General features: G+C 37.2%; 1 protein-coding gene across 1 annotated transcript in view; it reads left to right on the top strand.

Moving 5' to 3' along the window:
• Positions 1-81: 81 nt before the first annotated feature.
• The window catches only part of ZNF438 (zinc finger protein 438), a 55,983-nt gene continuing 32,399 nt past the window's right edge, over positions 82-23,665 (top strand). The window contains exons 1-2 of the mRNA XM_026842188.1: positions 82-349; positions 1,670-1,751. Of these exons, the coding sequence (XP_026697989.1) occupies positions 1,715-1,751 (37 nt within the window). The 5' untranslated portion in view covers positions 82-349; positions 1,670-1,714. The remainder of the gene's footprint in view (positions 350-1,669; positions 1,752-23,665) is intronic.

The raw sequence follows: 23,665 nt of genomic DNA, 5'->3' as shown, positions 1-23,665 counted from the left end.
GGCTGGGCTCGGGGACTCCTGTTTTGGGTGGTGTCTGCCCCCTGCGAACACGGGAGCTGCGAGCGGGTGCGGCTGTAGTTACCGGATGAGATAATAAAGATCTGCAGAAAGGTTTCTGCAAGTCGCGAAAGTTACTTCTGCGGTTCACTTACACTTTTTTTTTTAGGACACGTGGACATAAAACGTTGCGTAGGCGAGGGATGGCAGTAGATGCCCTCAGGTTTTGTGGCGCGGAGACGTGGAAGCGTTTGGCTCCCGTGGAATCCCCCCGCCAGTCGGAGTCAGAGCTGCGCTGCGGGCTCTCAGACCTGAGCGCTGCTTCATAAACCTTGCCGCTGCTTCCATAAAAGTACAAATATTACATGCAGTCCGCTCAGCCCGCTTAGGTTTGGGAAGGAACCTGAGAGCGGAAGGGTTCTTGTTGACTCAGTGGCTGCAGAAATAGATGCAGTTAATGGGGGGTGTGTGCTTAACTGGTGCTGAGGCCTGCTGGCTTATGAATCCATTAGAACTTTTTATATTGGTGACAGTGAAATAAATGTCCCAAGTTCTCAGTGATCTGATGTGGCTGGCATTGGTAAAATAAGAAGTAAGAGAGTTTTGGAAAGACTGCAGTAATGTCTGCAGCATTCTGGATTTGAAACTGTGAGAGATTGTTTAAATTTCTTATGTCCAAAAGCCATGCTTTGTTAAAAGACTTGCCTACATCTGTGCCTGAATTAACATTGATGTGATAAATATTACCTTTTAGTGGCAGTCTTTTTATCTTCAAGTCATACTGCCTTGTGCTCAGTTCCTTTCTTTTTCTCCATGTTAGCTATATCTCGGAGATTTTTTAGTGTGTGTTGAAGTCTCAGTTGACGGTCTAGCCCTTACATGCTGTGTAATTTAGCTGTCTTAGTTTAGAAATTATAATCTTGAATTTGCTTGTACTGATTTATTTGAACCAGTGATATGCCATTAGAAATGGTCTTTCATATTCTATAATGAAAAGGAAAGAGGAGGATAACATAAGGTACACAGCTCCCTTGGATCACAGTAGTTTTTGCAGGGGTTTTTTTTGTATTTTCACAGGGCTGTTCAGCAACCAAAATACTGAGCTGCTTCTTTTTCTTCTTTTTTTTTGGTCTAACCTTATTATAGCTAGTTATTTTCAGTGGTCATTTAAGTAAACTTTTTAAAAAAGTTACTTTTAAGCAAAGCAACAGTTCAGGGATGACTGCATGTTTTTTTTTTCTGCTTCAGTAGCTAGAAGAATTGGATTTTTTCAAATGTAGTTTGTCAAAAATCAGAAAGGAGAGGGGAACTTATGACAGTTATGGTGTATGTTTAAAATATTTTTTGTGATGATATGATATAATATTATTTGTTTAAAAAATATTATTGGGTAATGGTAACGAATATGGGAGGAAAACTAGCACTATGGAATGGTTCAAATGTTTTTAACTTTTGGGCAGGCTGTTAAAGTAATAGATTTTGTAATTAAAGTGTTTTTCAAGGCATTAATGAAGGAAATACTGGTTCCCTGTATATCCTCTACATCTCATTTGTAAGAATAATGAAACTAGCAATGACAGTGACAACATATGATGAGATTTTTTGTGACTTTCCCACATAAAATTTTAGATGTATGTAGTGATTGTCATACATATATGTTTCTGATGTACAGGTTCAGTGGTTATGCTACATTAGACAGAAGAAGTCTTCTTCATCCATGACTTGGGGTGCTTCAAGGATTTTTATATACAGAGGTAATAAGTTATTTATGGAAGTGGTTTAACGTTTTAAGTGTCTATATGAAACTGCTGATGGTTTCATGTGTTTACTTGCACCTAATGAGGTAGATATTCTTAAGAGTGAAATGGTCAAATGGTGCAAGTACAACTTTGAAGTTGGCTGAAAATATTACTGCTGTTACAGTTATAGAAGCTTACAGAGTTTTAAAAGTATGTGGTCAAATCAGGAATATGTGAACTTTATCAGTTATTTTAGCAATGTTTATTTAAATATTTATTATCACAATTTCTAATCTGAAGTACTGTTAATGTATGGTAAGCCTCAGAAGAGATGCCACTGTGTTGAGAGTAAGTATTGTTTTAGTAGAATTCTTGTTTATTTACTACTTCCTAAAATGTATGCCTGTGTTTTTTGTTATTTAATGTGATTTTCTTGCCCTTTGCTAAATAATTTCCTGAGATATCGGGACTTTCTGTTTTTGGTTTTCCTTGAAATAGGAATTGAGATGGATGAAATATTTTCTTGGCTGTAGCAGCAGCAGGATGTGTAAGGTGAGTGTGTTGAAAGAATATGGTTAATATCGTTGCAGAATATTCTAATATTCTGTGTCTGTCTGAACACAAAGAAATGGCTTATAGTAAGTTGTGGTTCTTTCCACTGGTAAATGTAGGTAGCTTGCCTGCTTTTAATTATGGTAAGCTACTACATGGTTAGCATGGGTTATATTAGTAGATTTAGACAGCCTTAGGTAGCTAATGCATTTTAATTTTGCATCCTTTAATGGAAATTTTTCAGTGTGTTCTTTCCCTTAAGTTTCTGTGTTTTTCCTTTTGTAAAACTGGACTGAGAAAATACTACAAAGTGGTTTGGAATCTTGTTTTCACTGTTCTGGTTAAATGTGATCAAGGAAGAAAAAGATTTGGTCACCATGTATGTACTTCCTTTCTTACGTAGACAGTTTTTTGTCTCTGTGTTGAGTTGCTGTTTTTTGGTTTGCATTTTAAAAAATTCTTTAATGTCATTGAGGGCATATTCCAGTGGGAGTGTATTCCAATGAAATTGTTTTCAGAATTTCTATAAAAATTAGTGGCTCAGCAGCAGTAAAAGATGTCTTGGTACTCATCCTCATCTGCAGTCAAGTTAAGATTTTGTCCGTATTTGCTTAGACTTAATACTTCATGTTTATCATTATAATTCACTTGCAGAGATCTAGAACATGTTTTTACTTAAAAATACATATTTTTTTAAACAAAATTTAAAACATGAACATATATTTCTATAAGACTAATATTGGCAAGTAAGAGACCAGTGATCCTTGCATAATAGCTGAGCACTTGCTTGTGAAGTGTATTTCCATGTTGTTGTTATTGAAGTTGAATGAAATGCGAATTTCTTTACAATGTAACAGTTAAAAAGAATATATATATATAGTTTAGATCTTTAATGATTATTTTTTTAACTTTGAAAATAAAAATTGTGATAATTTTTCAATTCCATTGTTCCTCTTGCTGGTATAACAAAGAGGAAATGGCATTTGGAGAATGTTGTCTTCTTTGTACTGTATTTGCTCTGTATTACTACGGGTCTTGTCACCCTTCGTGAAAACACACAGAACAGCAGGATAGAAACCATCCTGTTCTTCATGTGATATTTGCTAATTAAATGTGGCTTTGACTTATTATAGTACTGTTTTTGCAGGTATTGATTTAGCCTTAATAAGCTGATTAAACCTAGTATAAGTAATATTTAAGTATTATTTTTTTTAAGGACTGATTTCATGGGTATTTATGGTGTAATTAAATGTTATAGGAAATGTTATTATGGTTTGTGAAGCAATACATCTTAATCTTATAATTATTCCTAATTAATATCAAAAATGTAATCAAAACACCATAAAACTAACTGTAGTAGAACTGTACTGTGTACTAAGCACATGAAAGTGCATAAATTAATAAGAGACTATATTTGGTTTGTTGCTTCAGTCTTTTACCATTTTAGGAAATAACTATTTCCTCACCTAAACTGAACTATTCTTTGTATCACTGTTTTGATAAAAAGTTCTTCCTTGCATCTTTTTTTCAGTACTGAAAGCCTTGACTGAAGGGAGGCTAGCTGATGTCCTTATGCCAGGACAGGCTTAGTTATTGAGCTGCCAGTATACTTTCAACTATTGTACAAATGGAAAGGAAAGCGTATAATATGTAGCTTGATGTATCTTCCACAGTTGCAATGCACTGTGGTCACTTCATTTGTGGTGAAGCTTTTTTGTTGTGTTTTTTTTTTTTTTAAAGAAATAAGCTTTATTTTTTGCAGAATGTTGAGGATTTTTTTCACAGGATCATAGAAAGAGTAAAATTATGCAGTATTGAGTAATGAATATATATATTTTTGAAGTGGGACTTTCAGAGACTGCTATAGGATATTAATTGCTGTGTATGTGTCCTGCAGTTTCATGCTGTGGCTTAGCCTGTTATTGTTTTTCAGAAAGTCTAGGTCCAAGATTGGTGGTTTAGAAAAAGTATCATGGCTAATGCCAAGAAGGGGTCATGTGCTGAGATGAGCTTCAGATCTGGGCTATTCCAGCCCTGCTGAAATGCCTTTGTCCCAACAAGTCTCTGGGGAGGCAGGGAGGAAGGAGTATTCTTGTGGCTTGCTTGGGTATTTGCCAGGGAAAGCAGGTGCAGAAGAGGTGGAAAAGCAGCTCTGAAAACTTGATTCAAGTAGGTATAGGAGTTGGGGGGGCAAAGAAACCACTCCTGGCAGACTTACTAGGACTTATCAGTGAAATTGGTTTGGGATATTAGGTGGCTTCTAAGTTCCAGTTTCATGGAGAAGTTTTGCTGTTTCATTGAGGTTTTACTGGCAGATCAGTCAGGACAATGTTTCCACACTTGGCCTTTGATGTGAAGCACTATACTATGAGTAACTGAAGGTTGAAATGTCTGTAGGAAGTATTTAATGGTTTTACGTGACCCAAAAGCAGAAACCAAACCAAACAAATACTTAAAGGTATGTTGTTTTACTTTTTGGTGCATTATTCATCCATTGTAAGGAAGAATTGCAAGGGACTCTTTGTTCTCTTCTAAGGACCTTTCCCTAGGGACAGTGTTCTGAAAATGATGCATGGCAATAAATTGCAGCTTAGACTGATGCAATTTCTGTTGTACCCATGCTTCTTTGCCACTTCACTTATATATTCATCGTTCTTTTGGATGAACCATAGAAAATCAGGATGTACCTTCTATTGATTTGTGTAGTTTTGAGCACGCTTCAGTCTTCTGCATGTCATTGATTTTTAAATAGTAACAATACAAAACTCAGTGGATTTTTTGGCTGTCCTTGACTGGTTAGCCTCCCTGAGTGAGGTTACAATCTGGCAATTTTTTGTGAGTGCCTATAATCTCAGATTTATTATCAGGCTGCTGTTTCAGTGAAGTAGTGCTCCATACACCAAGACATGAGCTTCTGACAGTTCTTGGTCTTGCTCAGCTCAGTGAAACCAGAACAGATAGGGAAGAAATAAGGTAGATAGATCTATGTCTTAAGAAGCAAGGCAGTAAAATTTAAGTATTGGCATTCAGCCACCACTAATGATATGCACTGTCTTAAAGGTAAAACCCCCAAGTACTGTTAGGAAATCAAAAAGGAACAGTGTATAAAAACTTGCGTAGTTCTGTTGTGTATATAAGTGTGCTCTGTGTATGATGAATCAAGCACTTTGAAGTTACCAGTCTACTAGTAAAATGTCCTAAATTAATAATATAGGTTTTATTTCTTTTGTCATCAAAATATTTTGAGGCTTCACTGAAGAAGGAAAACAGATTGGTATGGGATTTAGAAAGAAGGGACTGTTCTGTATTACAGACTGAAACTGAGACCACCCAAATGCCTTCAGCTGGGTTTTGTTATTTTCCTCAAATAGTTTCTTATTTTAGCAGAGTGTTTAAGAACAGAGAGTTGGGTCAATCACACTATTATGTTTTTTCCTAAATGGCAATATTAAACAAATTTTACAATACTGTTCATTATTGGGGGGGGGAGAGGAATAAATCTTAGACTTTTGATTCTCTTGATTTTTTTAGCTTCTAGAGAAAAATAATGGTAGGAAGTTGTGACTTCAGATCTTCAAATGTACCTTTTTCTTGGAAACTTGTCTAGTTTTGGCTAGATATGTACCCCCTAAGGGTCAATATAGTATCTATCATATTTTATGCTATTTTAGTAAGTTAATTTAGGGATGTTATGTTTTCCATAGTTCTTATAGAGTGAGATGTAGAGTGTTCTTGTCTTCCATATACGCATGTCTTATATTTTCTATTAGACTCTTAACTTTTTCAAAGGACAGGTCTGCTGTATTACATTACAGACTTGTTCTTGCACCAAAACATACCTGGTGCCTTGTTGAAAGCCTAAAGGTGAAAAGTCGGCATATCTGCAGTTTAGGGCAGTTACATTTGCTTAGCCTGTGTTACGTTCTCTTGTAAACCAGTGATTTTCTGGGAGGATATCCTGATAAGCATATGAGACGGAATTGTGGGCTGTAATGGGTGAGATATGAGGAAGAAATGATGCTGAAGGAAGAAAACAAAGACTACCTGGCCTGAAATAATAAGTTTTTACATATTCCTAGTGCCACATATTCAAAATAGGGGACTCTGTGTTAAGAATCTTGTTTCTGAGAACTCTCTTAACTTCTGATATCGGTGTTTGTACTTGCAATCAGAGTAAACAAAGTGTGATGGAGAATAGCATGGGGAATAAAATTCATCGGTAAAAATCAGTATCTTACTGTCGTATAGCATGCCATCACAGTGTATGTGTTTCTGGATGCTGCATTTAAAAAGGAAGGTGGAGAGGAGATTCAGAGAAAAGGCTAAAAGAGTGGTCTATGGGAATAGAAATTTGCTTGTATAAAGAGAAATTGAAAAAAAAAATGTTTAGCCTTTGAAAGGCAATGAATATGATGAAGTATAACACAAGTACACAGAATGATGAATGGTTTGAGAAAAGTAATTCAAGAGCTTTTGTTCTGTTGGTTCATGCTATAAGAGTAAGGGGACATTCTGTGAAATTAGGGTGACAAACTGAAAAAAAGACTTGAGAAAGGATGTATTTCTTAATAAATTGATAAGACAGTGAGCTTTGTAGTCTAGGGATAACTTTAATTAAGAAAAATTCTAATAGAAAATGGATAATTTAGAGTGCAAGTATATTTACACAGGTTCAGGCTACCTTTTTTCCTGCAAGAATATAGTCCCTCAGCTTTTTGTAATTTATAAGATTATTTTTTCTGTCATGATCATCTAAAAACTATGTATTGATGGTGGGAGTAAAAGAATTAAGTTCGTCCCTAGTTTGTTTACAGGAGAAATAGTTACAGCATCTCAGTAATTTGTTCTCTATCCCTGTGTTAGGTTATGTCTAGGTGTGAAATACCCCCCCGAGTACTATGTCTAGTTCTATTGGTAGTACCCCCTGATTTACTTTGATTTTCTTGTAAGTGGGGACATTGAGGAAGAAGTTTTGGGAAGTAACATTGGGGTCCTCATCAACTTAGAGAGGAATTACGTAGGGCAGTTGTTTTTGTGACTTGCCACTAGTGAGACACTGTTCTGTTTGGCTTCATTTTTTCTGTTGCCTGGGTTCGTGCATTAAGTAGGTGTTCCTGCAGTAATTTAATCCAAGTCAATACACAAGTTTGTTCTGTACCTATAGTGATGGAATATTTAGGGAGGGTGAGATGAGCTAATACCAACCTTCTATGTCATCCAGCCAACTTCCAGCAAGTATGTAAAAAGTCATAAAAAAATAGCAGTGGGGGTATCTTAATTAAATGAGCATGCTTGTCGCTCTGCCAGTCTTTTCTCTTGGCATGGTTCAAGTCCTAGAAACTGTGTTTGCTTTCAGTCTCTATCAAACTCAAATACAAAACTCTGTGATAAAAGCATCAAAAGCAGTGTGCAGCGGGAAAAGACTACAGAATCAGCTTTTGCTCATTTCCACTGAAACGTCCTTTTCGCTCCACTTAATGGAGGCTGCAGTTTTTACTTTTGGTGTGTTTAGCAACAGATTGACTTAAATTTGTTGTATTTGGCTCTAGAGCAGCAAAGAGCAGATGTCAGGGAGGTGCTGTGACAGGAATAAAAAGATTCAGAAGGCTTGTGGGGATTTGGGGAGTGAGGGGGAAATCTTCCTCCTATTTTTTTCCCTGCTAGAATCCATATTATAACATTTAGAGTTGGCATTCAGTTCAAAACTTGCTGTGCTTCAAGGGTTGGTATGTTGACGCAGGCATTCTTTCCCACAGCTCAAATTGTGGAAACAGAGTTTATTTATAAAATAAAATATGCATGTGAAATTATAATTGATACCTTAATTATGGAGAACTTGCCTGAAAGACGGTAGCTTAGTGACCTGCGGGATGTGTTCCTGGCTTAGAATAGCCATGTTTTATACTGAAACATTTTCTATGTATGAATCTTAAAAATGGAATTCCCTTGTCAAGGCACAAAAACTTTAGTAACTGAGAGGTGCTCTGTCAGGGATGATAAGCATAAAATAATGGCCAACTTTAAATGTTATTTAGGGTTGGAACATCTGAAATCTAAGCTTTGTTATTTGGGGATTGTTGCCATTTGAAAAATATGCATTTAAAAGGCACCACTATATGTTGCCAGTCTTTGCATAAGCAGGTGGGTGCCAGATGTATGTGGGATTCTGGAGAAGTTTGTTGCTTTGCTTTATTTCTTTTCACTTTTGTAATGATCAAAATGCTTCAAAAGTTAATGGATTACTTTTTTTTTCTTAAGGATGGAAGTATTTTGTCTTTGCCTTGATTAAGGGGCCATTTGTGAAAACACCTTGTGCAATTTGTTAATTTGTAGTATGATTACTGGTTTGTTTGTCTTTCTCGCATCTTTTTTTATTTCACTCATCCTCTACCTGCACTTCAAGAATATATATTGCCACAATATAGTTTATAGATTATAAAAACATAAATGTGATGTAATTTGCAGTAGTTTTGATTGCAGGTTGCTATATTTGGAAGTTGTGCCAATTCTCTGTAGTCTTATATGTGTAATGATTTACTTTATACTTTGTGGAGCCTGAGGAATTCTTTCCTGTGATGAAAAAGCATTACTTATATAATAATCTGCAGGTGAGGATAGCAATAAATCTTCTGCCTGTTCTTGAGACAATGCTTCTTAATCTTATATTAGTGTTTTAGAAAACCATTTTGTCTCCTGCTTTGGGTCTTCATATTCTAGTGGTGACTGTAGTAGCTCTTACCGTTTTCTGAAGAGATGGGATTTGAAATAGAAGGAATATATCTTATTGTGCACTTAATCAGAATCTAATGAAAAAGTCTGACATTTTTAAAAAAGCAATTAGTATAGTGAGGTAAGTTGTCAAAAGCATCATAAGATATGTAATGTACATATTCTGTTCTCAGGGCTTGTTACAAAGTCATGACTGGAGTATGCTCTTCAGATCTGAGAACAAATCTCCCCCTAATTTTTGCTGATGAACAATGTAAATGTACTACTAAAAGAAAACAGGATAAACTAGCTTGCCTGTTAGCTGTAGCATGTTGAGTTGCTTGGTTAGGTAGCTAATTTCAGCAGCTTGAAAGTGACAAGTCTGGAAATAACTGTGGTCAGAGCTGCTCCAGGAGGATTGAGTGAAGCCTCTTTGATTTCCTAAATAAAAAGGAAGCCAGGTTTGTTCAACAGCTGCTGTGAGGGTTATTGAGACAGTGAGTAACTCCAGTCCGGTGCAGGATTTTGCACTTCTGTACAGTTTAGGGCATGTTCTTTTGCTTAAGGTGAGATGCTGAAACTGTAACAGTTTGGTGTGTTTGGTTAGCATCATTTAGTTCTGTCCTGTACTTAATTTCTTCCAGGTATTTTTCACCTGGCTGTCAAATTCCTTTGTTTACTGCAGTGTCTGAAAGGCTTTGTGAACACATAAAAAATGTTAGAAAAAATTATAAATTATGGATTCTGTGTTAAGACTTTTTTTAGATCATTTAATCATAAGTATTTGTAAGGTTTATTTTACATGTTAAGATGTCACTTTAAAAGAAGCATGAAACTAGGTTCCATTTAGGTTAGATCAAGATCTGCAAATCATACTTGTTTTGGGTTTTTTGGTGATTTCATGCATATATTAAACCTACCTCAATTAAAAACTTCACAGCATGCTGTGAAGATAGTTTTGTATTGCAAGAAGAGCTGGTCTGAAACATTAAGGTGTAATTGATCAAATTCACTGTTAAGTCTTGAAACATTTTTGAAGGTGTTTTTGCACCTAAAAATCTTCAAACAATTGGTATATAATATTGATGTTCACTGGAAAGTGATTTTTTTTTTTTTAATTTTGAGACACAAATTTATTTTCATAGTCAAGATTAAAGTAGAACAAACTTATTTTTCTTTTTTGATTTTAAAGTCAAACTGCACTTACAGAAATGCATATATCTTTGATATTTAGCTAATCAGCTTCTGAGAAGCAGAAAAATTCCTTAGACAAAGAATACTGCTAAGTTGATGGAAACTTCTGACTATAGAATTGGTTTGTTCTGCCTATGTCTCTTCCTGTTTCAGGAAGCTGTTCATTTTGGGAAAAAGCAAAAAAAAATCAAGAACTATAAAATGCTGATAATAGAAGTTGTGGAGCAGTGAACTTTAATTGGATCATCAAAAATGGAAGCGAAGGAAACGGAGTGATGTTTTGATTGTGATACCTAATAATTTGCAAAGCATCTTCTGCCTAGAAAAAAAAGTTTTTAAAAAAAGTCGTCATTTGGATAGTGTACCTATATACTATTGCAACTGTCCTGTCTTATCAGGGAAATAGGACAGGCTAAGTATCCCAGGTCTTACTTAACCCTTGGAGATTTTGGTGATGGGAGAAATAATAATCTTAGGCAGTATAAGGTTTTTTTGGGCAGTATAAGTTTTTTTTGTCTAAGTACAATTATGTTTTAAAGTGTGTGCTGTTCAGTAATGAAAACAGCTTGAATTGTCACTTTATAACATTTCATACATTAAACACTGGAAAGACCTTTTCCAAAATGTTAATTAATAATGAAAAGTTAATAGATAAACTTCAAAAATTTGTATTGGTTAGTACTGGTTGGCACAGAATAACCATGCATGCTTTCTTGGAGGATATTTACAGAGAAGAGTTTCAGGTTTTCTTTAGCAGCCTCTCTCTTCAATACTCATGTGTGAATTGTGTAGTTATTTAATAATTCAGTCTTTGGCAATTATATTTAGAAAGCTGCTTTATATTGAGAAGGAGAAAATGTTTAGTGTGTATACTCGCAGTTAGGAAGAGACTGGGTGAGAATATTAACACACATGTGAAGTTGACTGACTGTAGATGCCCCCAAAAGGAGGTTTTAATTTTCTGTTGAAATCTAGTTGTATTATAAATAATTGTATTTAGAAGCTTAATAATTTTCAAAACTAGTATCTTTGGAATTAATTTTTTGCATTATAAAGTGGGCTTACAAGCCCAGAATATAGCATTCTTTACTCTCAGGTTTCAAGTTAATTGTATTTCTTTCTGGAAATAAGATAAATGCTAGTAACTTCTCCATTAAAAAAACATTAGTACTGGTACATTACTAGTTTTCAAATATAAATTCTAAGGAGGTTCTGTAAAGAACAGATGTGGTCTAGTGGAAAACGTTAATTTACAAAGGAATCTGATGTTAGTGGTGCACACTGTTGTGAGCCACAGTGCTGCTTCAGGGTCTTGGCAGATGAATCAGTTATAAATTTATGTATTGAAAGGAATGCTCGGCTTCTGACGTGTTGCCTACACTTGGAAGGTATGGGAAACACCTATCAATGTTATTGCCATCAATTTATTTGCATGGTAAGAGTCCTTGTAGTTAGCTTGTGGCTTCTAACAGACTTCAGACAGGTCAGTTCACCTTGCTGAAAGAAAGGCTTTAGTTTTATGCACATTGGAACTCTTGTAGCTCACTAGAAAAGCAACAGCAGTATCACTGGAAGTATTTTTGCTCTACATGTTCAAGTCCTTTGAACACAGAATGACTTGCAACAATAGAGAAGTTTTTCTGACTGATCAGCAAACTGTATGTGCTATGGATAGATTTGTGTCTATAGTCATTGAAAGTTTAGTGGCTCATCTACAGTTGCAGTTTTTTTGGCTAATGTCTTGTATGGATGTTGTACTGCTGAATGTTTAATCTGCTGTGGAGACGGGCAAATTTAGGAGAAGTGACTTTAATCTCAGAAGAACGTATATTGACTGGGAGAGTTAGTTCAGTTTGTTTTTGCAAATCACCAACCCTTAGAAGAGGGATTTAGTTTAGCACAGGAGAAAATGGAAATTTCCCTTTGTCTCCAGAATGAGGTCACAGTGCTTGTCTCTTTTCAGCCTCTATCTCAGTAAAATAATAGAAAATATAATTGTTTCATATTTCAGTTTTATCTCTTGAAGAGTGGGTGTTACAGCTACTTGTGCAGGCCATAATGTCAGCAATGACTTTTTGGCCTTCTTCATTGCTACTTCTTTGCACTGTATCTGCCCTGTTTGCATGACCATGCTTGAAATTCTTATGTGCTTCCCCACCCCACCCCACCCCCTTGATTTTAGTAGTGATTCCACTGAGCAGGTAGTTGAGTAGACTGAAATCATGTAGGAGTTGGTTGTGCATGTGGCATTAGTGATGGCAAAGGCCTGCCTTAAGATGTGAAGGTAAGGAAAAGGAAACAAAATAGAATCCAACAGAAAGATGAGGAAAGAAAGACTTTGGTAGTAAAGGAAGGTAGAGGGCAACACCTGAGTGACAAGGTGGAAGAAAAGCTGAAGTGCTGATATGGAGATGCACTGCAAATGCAACGTGTGGTGATGCTGTTCTGATTTGTAATTTTAAGAACAACTAAAGCAGCATGTTGTTTAAATAAAATATAAAATAGTGTATTGATTTTTTTTAAAATCATAAAAGTGTCTTTCATTTTTGGGTATTTCAGATATACAGTAATACTCATTTTAGGGGAGCCTATTTTGCTTACTACAATGAGAATATATTCATCATAGTCTTCATCAACAAATTCATAAAAACACTAGTGTTTGCTTTATTGCTCATATTTTGTCTGATCAGGGTTATGTGCTTATACTTTGCAGCATTATTGTTGGTAGATATAAAGGAATACATTTTTCCTTAGTGGGAAACGTAAATAAAGTTTCCCGATTCATTAAGATGGTTCCCAGGTCTGTGTGAAGAGCATGCATGTATGATCACTGTTCACTTTGCATATCGGCACTTGGAGGCTTTGTAACTAGACTGAACTACAGTCAGATTACTCAAATTCCCTGGAGAACAGAAATTGCTTCACCAACTACATAGGGTAGCTTGAGCCCATTCTGTTGAGCTATGGGGTTTATTTCAGAATTTGGGAGATTGATTTTTATGGAATAGATAACTGAGAGTTAGCATTCTTGCTTGGATAATGTACTATTTATTTTGGAAAGAAGTTTCCCATAACTAAATAAGAACAAGATGTTTGACCACCTTCTAGGGAGGATACTCTTTGGTCAGCATAAAATTAAAATAAAAAATTCAGAAGAGACAACTGACCATTCTTACGTGGTGTTTGAAATGTTTTCATGTTTCTTCTGGGCTTTAATTATACTGTGTATACATGGCAAGAAGACAGACCAGAGGTTTTGTTCTTTTCTTGGAAGTATAGCTTTATCACATCGTTGGGAATTTATAGCCTAGTAATATATAGTGTTTTTTCCATTCCTGCGTTTTGCAATTGGTTTGTACAGCCTCATAGTTTGGAAGCCGAGAGCTCACTTTTTCATGATTTTTTTTGGCATGAAAGGGTTACTGTTCACATTTCCTGTGTAATTCCTTCTGATCTTGCTGGGCTGTAATTACTTTCTTGATGTTAAACATTCCCAGGCTCCTATAACCTTCTAGCCTGCTTGCACTGGCCAAGTTTGTCCCAGGTGATCATGTGGGCGAACCTCCTGTTTTTAAGGATAAAAATCTCTCTTCCTGTGTAAGATAGGCTACATGCTCATTCCTTTGCTGTGCAGTCCCAAGAGAAATCTGTCAAAAAATAATAACAAGGTAACACATCAGTCTTTCAGTCAGATTTAGCAGCCACATAGATGACAAATCAAGTGTGTGGGTTTAGAATTTGCTGAATCTTGGTTAAATGACTGCGAGTTCACATTAAAGATTATTTTTTTAATACATTTGGAAAATAGGTTATGATATAAAAAAAGACAGATTTTGACTGTAGCTTCTTACTTTTGACCATGTAATTGGCAAATCATTTTAAGCTTGCTTGAATGTAGAACTACTTAGTTGAGCTTTCATGATTTTTTTTCCTTTTGAATTCTTTGCTGTAGCTGCATATCTTACAGAAAACGAGAGGGTATTACTCAATTGTGTCTTTCCCACGTAGTTCAATTATCCTGTATTTCTTCTGATTTTCAGTTTGTGGTATATAAGCAGTAAGCACAAGGTATTATTTTGTTTTTAAATAGAAGTGACTGCATACTGCTGAAAAATGTTTGTTTCAGAGGTGTGGGAGCTGAAGTGTTCTGTTCTGCAAAGGCACTGAAAGGTCTTATGTGCCACTGCTCAGCTGCTCTTCAGTTTTATCTGGAGGAGCCACCTGTAAGAATGCAAGTGAAGTTTGCTTTCCATGACCTTTATGCAGTTTTCTCACAGTGCCAAGAGAGATGCAAGATGGTGATGGCAGGGATTTTTTTAGGGTGTGAGGAGTTGTAATGTGCTGATATATTGACATGGGTGGGTGTTCTTTTTTTGTTACTGACAGTGTCAGAGTAAGTAGCTGCAGGTTTTGTGCACTGTTGGTTCAAGAAGTAGCCCAAATATTGATACTTCATTCAAGGGTGATCTCATTAGCTTATTACAGATAATTTTTTTGTCATGATTCTAGTCTTACTACCTCATGCATTTAATTGGCTGCTTTATGAAATTCTCAGGCTGCAAGTAATTCTGTTTTGTTTAGCCATGGTATAGTGCTTGCAACTCAGATACTCAGAAGTCTTCCCAGTAACTGACTGACTGAATTCTTGTGAACACATAACGGTGTGTGAGCTCAGTGGGATTACACTTGGAAGAAAACCTTATGTAGGTAATAAATTGTAGCAGTTCGAGCCCTTTTCTTACTTGAATTCTCATGCATACCACTGCCTGTGCTTTACTATATAAATAGAAGTTAGAGCAGTTGGTGTGCATGTTGTTAACTGTGCTGCTATGTTAGTGAAGGATAGTAAGAATGTATTTTAATGAAAATGTCGTTAATTTTAATCAGGAAGCCTTCTTGAATTTGATGGCTTAGTTATAATTGGAATGCAGTCAGTATGCTGCCCAGTTCTTAGTTGCATACTCTATCATATAATGGGGAACATAGCTGTCAGATATGCCTATTTTTGTTGTTGAACCCAGAGGTTCTTACTGGGATATTATTCAACACACAGAAATCTGGTCCTGGCATTAAGTATGTATACAGTAGTCATGTGACAAAAAAAAAAAAACAAAACACAAAAAAACCCCAACCCACACCAAACCAAAAACGTAAAGCGCCAAGTGAGTATAAGTGAACAGACAGAAGATACTCCTGACATCCTGAAATAAGACTGTTCCTTTGTCATTTTGTCACAGCCTGTATGTGATCTCCAGGTACTTGAGATCTTGTAGGAAAGTTCATATGAAGAGGACTTACCTAAACACATTCACTTGGGTATGTGTTAAACATGTTGCAAGCAATTCTAGGCTTCATATGCAACAAAATGCAGCAGGGTAGTGCTTTGGTTAGAGTTTTTTTTCAAAACAGGTTACTTTTGACTTTATAATATGAAAACACTGAATTTAGAGTTACTTGAAAGTGAGTACAACAGTATTGAAGCCTGCTTTCCATCTGATAGGATGTATAGATCATCTTACCTTTCTCTTTTCCTGTTTAATTTTGTTTCTGCTCAGACGAAGACAGTGAGGATTTACATGCTATATTGTAATTAAAGGTAACCTGTTCTGGATGTACTTTGTAAAGTGCTTAAAGTGTAACTGACCAGACTCTCCATTATAAATTTCACCTTTGCAGTGGAAAATACCCTGAGTGGAAATTAATTTTCATATATGTAAAATATGTGGTTTCAGAGTCCTATGCAAATTACCTCCTGCTTTTTGTGTGGAAGGCATGTTACAGGGTGTAAACTGGTGCTGTTGATCCTTGTGTGTGTGTGTGTATGTTGATCTTGTAGTGGTTTAACTTAAAACTCTTGGATTTAGGCCTCTAATATACTGGAGGCAAGGTGATGCATGTAGCTGTGATGCAGGGAAGAACTAGACCTAATTTTAAGTGTATTTAATGCAGAGAAAAAAGCTTGGCTTTAATGAGCTACTATAGAACTAAGGAATAATTTGATTTAGGTGAGCTTTTAAGCTTTAAGACAATGTAGTCAACTGTATTTTTATATTCAGAGTTCTACAAATTCTCTCTTTGAGAAGACATGTAAATTACTGTTATGACAAAATGCATAAATATGTCTAGGATATGATAATAATTAATTCATTTCACTTATCTAAGGAAAGATTAAGTGTCTTGGTTTGAAACTGACTATAAAAAGTAACATGTAAACAAATTTAACACACAGGTGTAATAGCACATTTCATGGAACTGCAGATGCTTTGTTTTGAAATGCAGTGGTTTCTCACTTTTGATGTTCATAAACTGAAGTTTAGTCACAGAGCACCTCTTGACTGGATTTTTTTTTTTTAAGGGCAATTTTTATGTCCCTGGCTTTCTTGACTCAAACTATATAAAACAAAGTATTAAGTACTGTTAAAATGGTGATTAGTACTCTGATAGAATTATGTTACTTATCACTGGTGCACAAAAAGAATCATCTAGGTTGGAAAAGACCTTGAAGATCATCCAGTCCAACCATTAACCCAGCAATGACAGTTCCCAACTACACCAGATCCCTCAGCGCTATGTCGACCCTACTCTTAAACACCTTCAGGGATGGGGACTCCACCACCTCCCTGGGCAGCCCATTCCAATGCCTAACAACCCGTTCTGTAAAGAAATGCTTCCTAATATCCAGTCTAAACCTTCCCTTGCATAACCTGAGGACATTCCCTCTTGTCCTATCACTTATTACTTGATTAAAGAGGCTCATCCCCAGCTCTCTGCACCCTCCTTTCAGGTAGCTGTAGAGGGCGATGAGGTCTCTCCTCAGCCTCCTCTTCTGCAGACTAAACACCCCCAGTTCCCTCAGCCGCTCCCAGTACGACTTGTGCTCCAGAGCCTGCACCAGCTTCGTTGCCCTTCTCTGGACATGCTCGAGTAATTCAATGTCCTTTTTGTAGTGAGGGGCCCAAAACTGAACACAGGAATCAAGGGGCAGCCTCACCATGCCAAGTACAGGGGTAAGATCCCTTCCCTGTCCCTGCTGGCCACGCTATTGCTGACACAAGCCAGGATGCCATTGGCCTTCTTGGCCACCTGGGCACCCTGCTGGCTCCTGTTCAGCCAGCTGTCAGTCAACCCCCCCAGGTCCCTCTCTGACTGGCAGCTCTCCAGCCACTCCTTCCCAAGCCTGTAGTGCTGCTGGGGGTTGTTGTGGCCCAAGGGCAGCCCCGGCATTTGGCCTTATGGAAACTCCTCCAGTTGGGCTCAGCCTGTCCAGGTCTCTCTGCAGAGCCTCCCTACCCTCGAGCAGATCAACACTCCCACCCAACTGGGTGTCACCGTCAAACTCACTGAGGGTGCCCTTGATCCCCTCGTCTAGATCCTCAATAAAGATGTTAAACAGGAGTGGCCCCAAAACCCAGCCCTGGGGGACACCACTCATGACCGGCCGCCAACTGGATTTAACTCCGTTCACCACAACTCTCTGGGCCCGGTCATCCAGACAGTTTTTTACCCAGCGAAGTATGTGCCCATCCAAGCCATGAGCAGCCAGTTTCACCAGGAGAATGCTGTGGGAAATGGTGTCAAACGCCTTACTAAAGTCAAGGTAAACAACATCCACAGCCTTTCCCTCATCCAATAAGCAGGTCGCCCTGCCATAGAAAGAGATCAGGTTTGTCAGGCAGGACCTGCCTTTCATAAACCCACACTGACTGGGCCTGAGCATCTGGATGTCCCGCATGTGTTGTGCGATGGCACTCAGGATGAGCTGCTCCATCAGCTTCCTGGGCACCAAAGTCAAGCTGACAGGCCTGTAATTTCCTGGATCATCCTTCTGACCCTTCTTATATATGGGCATCACATTGGCCAATTTCCGATCAGTCGGGACCTCCCCGGTCAGCCAGGACTGCTGGTAAATGATGGAAAGCAGCTTGGCGAGCACCCCAGCCAGCTCCTTCACCTGTCCCATCTGGTCCCAGAATGATTGACTCTTCAAATTTTCTTGGATATCTCCTGGTTTAGATGATGCCATGTATCCACTGATAAGAGAATCTTAGAACACTTGTTTGTGCAACTGTCTTTCAGGATCTCTTTTCTTGATACTGGATTTGGTGGGCTACTTATATGAGAATTCCACAATATTGACTTCAAAATAGATTTGTGTTGCACATCAGCTTTTTTGTGGTCTACATTTCATCTTCGGTTCTTTATATTTACACATGCATTACATATATGTAAGTATATTAACATGTTTTTATAGGAATTGGCTATAGTCTTTGCTATAGCACGTGTCAGATCTTTAAATTATGGCAGGCCTTTGTACGCTATGTATGTACTATTTCCTGTGCATTTAGTAATGCTTACTGACTTAATGCACATATTTTTGCTGTTATTTATGCTTTCATTTATTTACATATTTTCATTCCTAGGGTTCTATATTGATGTTTTAGGGAGAAAGAGGTGAAATACAGAGCAGAGATCCCAGTGATGAAGAGGGAGAAGGTGTGAGCATAATGTGGTAGGCACAATAAGAGGTTTTAGAAATCAGTAATATCAAAATTAATTTAAATCATCATTTATTTTGCAAGGCTCATTGTTTAACAGACACATATGTGGGACAGCAACATTAGTAAGTTGAGAAGGATGTGCCAGAAGTAATGTGCTATTGTGGGTACACATTATGGAATTATAGAAACATTTATTTTGGAAAGGACTACTGCAGGTCATTCTCTCAAATGCCCAGCTCAGAACATGGCTACCTTCACAGTTAGATAAGGTTGTCCAAGGGGTTACATAGTTGGGTCTTGATCATCTCCATGGATGGATACTGTACAGCTTCTGGAAATCCTTTTTCACTGTTTGACCACTTTCACTGTGAATTTTTTTTTTCTAATATCTTGACTTCCCTACATGACAACTTGTCAGTAGCCTCCTGTCCTCTTGTGCAGCCTGAAGGACAGTGTGCCCTCATCTTCCATACACCCTTCTATTTTAGGTAGGTGAAGACATCAGTAAGATTCCTACCTTTCTCTTTTTACAGTTGAACTCGGATATGTCTGTGGGCAACCCAAACATGAGCACAGCCCTGTAAGTGCAGAATAGATGACAATACTCAGTTTCCTCAGCTTGCTCTTGTATATCTATGGAAGCCTTTCACATCCCTTGGTAGTTGCAATTCCAATTGATCTTTGGTTTGCTAATTCTGTGTACATGCCCGCAGGCAATGTTTCTGTATTCTTCTTGTTAGCTTCTTCCTCTTCTTGTTTGTGGTTTGTTGTTTGTTTTTTGGGGTTTTTGTGTGGGGTTTTGTTTTGTTGTGTTTTTTTTTTTTGTCCTGGAGTTCAGTTAGGAGTACTCTGTTAGTCTGTGTTGGCTTCTTCCACACCTGCTGCATGTCAAAATGCTGGACTATTCTTGTACTTTGAAGAGTTCTTCAGGGCCTCCCTTATGTATCAGGGTGGTCCTTTCAAAGGGATCACACCAACTAGCTTTCTGAACAGAAATGTTTTCTCAAGTCCAGGACTGCACTTCTGCTATTAGTCTTCATTGCTTTTCTCGGGATCTTAAGATTCACCATCTCCTACAGCTAAGGCTGCCATTGACTTTCATTAGCTTCCCCCTGTTCACTTTGGGAGACTGCGTTAAATCATCACTGTATTTTTCCCTCTAAAAACACTTAAGTCTTATTGTGAAATACTGGCAACATATAGTAAGATAGAATATTGAAAAATGAGGCAATGCAGCTACAGTTTCCTTTTCTTGGTAGGAAATAAGGTTTTAATGACCCAAATGTTAGAAGAATTAAATACACTCCTGCCTGTTGTTGCCTGAAAATGTGTGGTATAAAAGCTTGAAAATGTTCATGAAATGTTAATGGAAACAAATTTCTTAGTTTGTAAAAAATGTGTATGAGGAGGAAAAGAGGAATACAACAGTATGTCAGACTGTACAGTTGCTACTTAAGACACAAATCTCTCTTCAGTTACACTGCCCACTCAGAATTTCTTGGGTTTAGCACTGCTTATAAGGAGACAAAACAAGTATCCTGGGTAAAACTGCCACCTTTTGTTTAAAAACTGAAATGGGCATGATTTCTGTAGCTTAAAATTAGATAATACTCAGCTGACAAAAGCCACTGTGCATTAAAAGACTTGGCACTGAAAAGGGTAATTTCAGATTGGATGAGAATCTCTACCACTGTAATAGTTTAGTTGGTGGACAGTTGTCTTGGACCTGGTGATCTGCACAAACTCGTTTGGTTTCTGAATCATACCCATTGAGAAAAAAAATAATTTGTTGTTTGTCTGAAATAATTGAAACCAGTGCATGTGTTCATATTTGTTAATGAATTTCAGGTGCCATTTTTTGTTCTGGAATGAGAAGCAAAAAGATTGGGCTACTGGTGTGATATTTTCCCACTTAGACTAATATTTAACAGTTCCATTTTTTGTTTCTGGATGATTCATATATTTTTTTGAAAGTATCTCTTAAAATTTCACAAAACATGCATCCAGCTTATACTTATTCACTGGATTGTTTGGTTGTGTTGTAGTTTGAGCCCAGAGGGCAGCTGAGCACCACGCAGCTGTTTACTCACTCCTTTCCCTCCAGCACTTCAAGGGAGAAAAATTAATCAAAAGGCTCTGGAATCTAGAGAAGAACAGGGAGGTGTTGTTTACAGGTCACAAGCAAAAAAACAGACTAAGGACACTTAACAGACATAATGAGACAGTGAGAAGTGTTACTATATCTTAAAAAACACCTCCTTCCACCCCTCCCTTCTTCCTGGGCCCAGCTTTGTTCCTGATATTTCTGCCTCCTTCCCCAGCGGTGCAGGGACAGGGGATGGGGGGTGCAGTCAGTCTGCCACTTCTTCCTCCAAGGTGGGGAGTAAGTACTCTTCTGCATTCTTTCCCCTGCTCCATGTGGCATCCCTCTCATGGGACACAGTCCTCCATGAAGTTTCTCCATCATGAGTCCTCTGCATGGGATGCATTCTTGAGATGCTCTAGTGTAGGTCACCCCTGCTTTCCTCCAGCATTGAACTACAACAGCAGGGGCCACTTCTTCCCACAGAGTCCCAGGGGTCTTCCACAGGCAAATCTCTGTTTCTCCGGTGACCTCCATGGGTGGCAGAGGGGTGGCCCTGCTGTCTCACCACAGGATACAGGAAGGATCTCTGCTCTGGCACACCTTCCCCCCTTCCTCCTCCTTCCTTCCACTGACTTCGGTGTTTGCATAGGTGTACTTCTCCTAACTCATCCTCGAAGTCCCAACCCCCTTCTTAAATATGTTATTGCAGAGGTGCAGCCACTGTCGCTAATTGGCCAGAGGTGGGTCTGATTTGGAGCTGGGGGAGTTTTTTGAGAATCTTCTCACAGGGGGGCACTTCTGTAACCTCTTCCACTGCTACCAAAACCCACCACCACACAAACTCAGCACAAATAGGCAATGATTTTTGAAAGGCAGAAAACTTGTAAATACCCTTGCTCTCTGCAATTTACTGATGTTTACAATAGTGTAACAAACAAGATCCCAGGTATCTGTTAATTTCTGACCATATACAGAAAGCATGCTAGTTCAGTGATGGAAATATCTTATTTGCATCTCTAGCTGACTGATTAAAACATTTTCTGTGCTCCATAGACAAATATAGGAATAAAAGATGCCTGATAGGCTTAGCTAATGTTAAGTTTTACTGCCTAGTTTTACCATATTTAGAGAATACTATTTAGCAAATAAAGAAAAGTGGATTAATTAAGTATAGCGATAGACTTGCTGGCATTTTTTCTGTGCCAAGAGAAAATGAAACATCGTGACATTTTCAATATTTGACATAAAGTACCACCCCCCCCGAATTTTTTGAAGTTCTGTCTATATTTTTAAGGCTTTTTAAGTGTATGATTTTAGATGAACAGTCATGAAAACAGAGAACTGTAAAAGGTATTTTATTATTTGAAAAGGATTAGGAAACAGGAGTACACTGCATTTTTATGATACATGTGTTTCTCCTGTGTAGAAAGAATTCTATTCTTGCCATCTGGTTTGATGCCCAAAGTATTTTTATGCTTTTTATGTGATCTGCTAAATGTATATATACTGTCTAAATTTGTTACTTATTGGAGGCTTCTTTTAAAAATCCTATCCAAAAACTTTACAGTTCAGAAACCTAAACCTCATTCTTCCATCTGTATGAAATGGATTTGGTTTCCAGTCTGTGGATTTTCATCATCTTTAAATACAGTAGGTGTTATAGTTATTACAGTGGACAGTTTTGTAAATGCTTACAAATTATGTATGTATGTAATCTGAAATACTGAAAAAACAAATTCCCTATTTATCTTTAAAGATAACTGTCAGTAATGGAAATAACCTGTTCTTTTAGATTGATCAGAAGTTTGAATGGAACTCTTTGTCATTTCCATTGCATGTTTCTTTTTTTAAAGTTAATTCAGTTCAAACTTGTAGCATGATCATTGACATTTACATGCTATGGATCATGAGGCCTGCATGCAGTAAGTGAATTTACACAGGTCAGAAATACCTGTAGAAGAAAAGTGGGGAATGTATTTGACAGTTATCACCGTTATTTTTTCTCTCCCCTCCTCCCTTCCAGTGGTCTTAAAAAAAAAAAAAAAAAAAAAAAAAAAAAAAATTGGGATGGATATGAGTTTGATGTAGAAGATGATGCAGGTTGTTGGCATGCACCCAATGCACATGTAAAAAAATACAAAGTTTGCAACACAAGTTTTAAGTTATTTCACTATTAGTGAAAAGCAAATGGCCTTTACAGAAAGAAGATTAATGTGATAGCAATAATATGAGGGGTTTTTGGCTTTGCTGCAAGGGAAACATTGATTTTTATTTTTATTTTCACAGAAATGCATTTGCTAATGTTCTTTCTGTATTTAAACTCCTATCTAAATCTTATGGAATATCATGTTTGTTGTCCAGACTTGTATATTTCTGCTATTTAGTGTTAGTGTTTTGAGATAAAACAAAATGATTAGTTAAAAAAAACAAATCACAGCTATCTAATGAAAAAGATAGTGGACCCAAATAACTTGTATGTTAAAACATTTTTAATGAGCATTTACTGGAAAACCTCTGTGAAAACTAAAATGTCACAGCAAAACCTTATAGACTTTTCTGTGGTTTTGATATTAAACATTATGTTGCCTACTTTAACAGATATCACATTTCAGAAGACAAGTAGAATGTTATTGTGTCAATCTTAACTGAGAAAATATTGGAGGCTTTTTATGATAGTAATTCAGAATCTAGAACCATGAGTAGTTTCTTAAAATTCACTCTATATTGAATAAAGGAAAATTAGGATAATTCAGCCCATTGCGTGTGTGGAAGGTTTGTGCTGATAAATCAAGTGGCCACTGATCAGTTTCTGAAGCTTCTAACATACTTGTTCATTCATATACATATACATATATATATATATATATATATATATATATATATATATGAGA

This window comes from Athene cunicularia, assembly GCF_003259725.1.
Source record: "Athene cunicularia isolate RWA chromosome 2 unlocalized genomic scaffold, athCun1 chr2_part1, whole genome shotgun sequence".
Taxonomy (NCBI): Eukaryota; Metazoa; Chordata; class Aves; order Strigiformes; family Strigidae; genus Athene; species Athene cunicularia.
The sequence above is the reverse complement of the archived record's forward strand: the minus strand, read 5'-3'. Positions and strand labels throughout refer to the sequence as shown.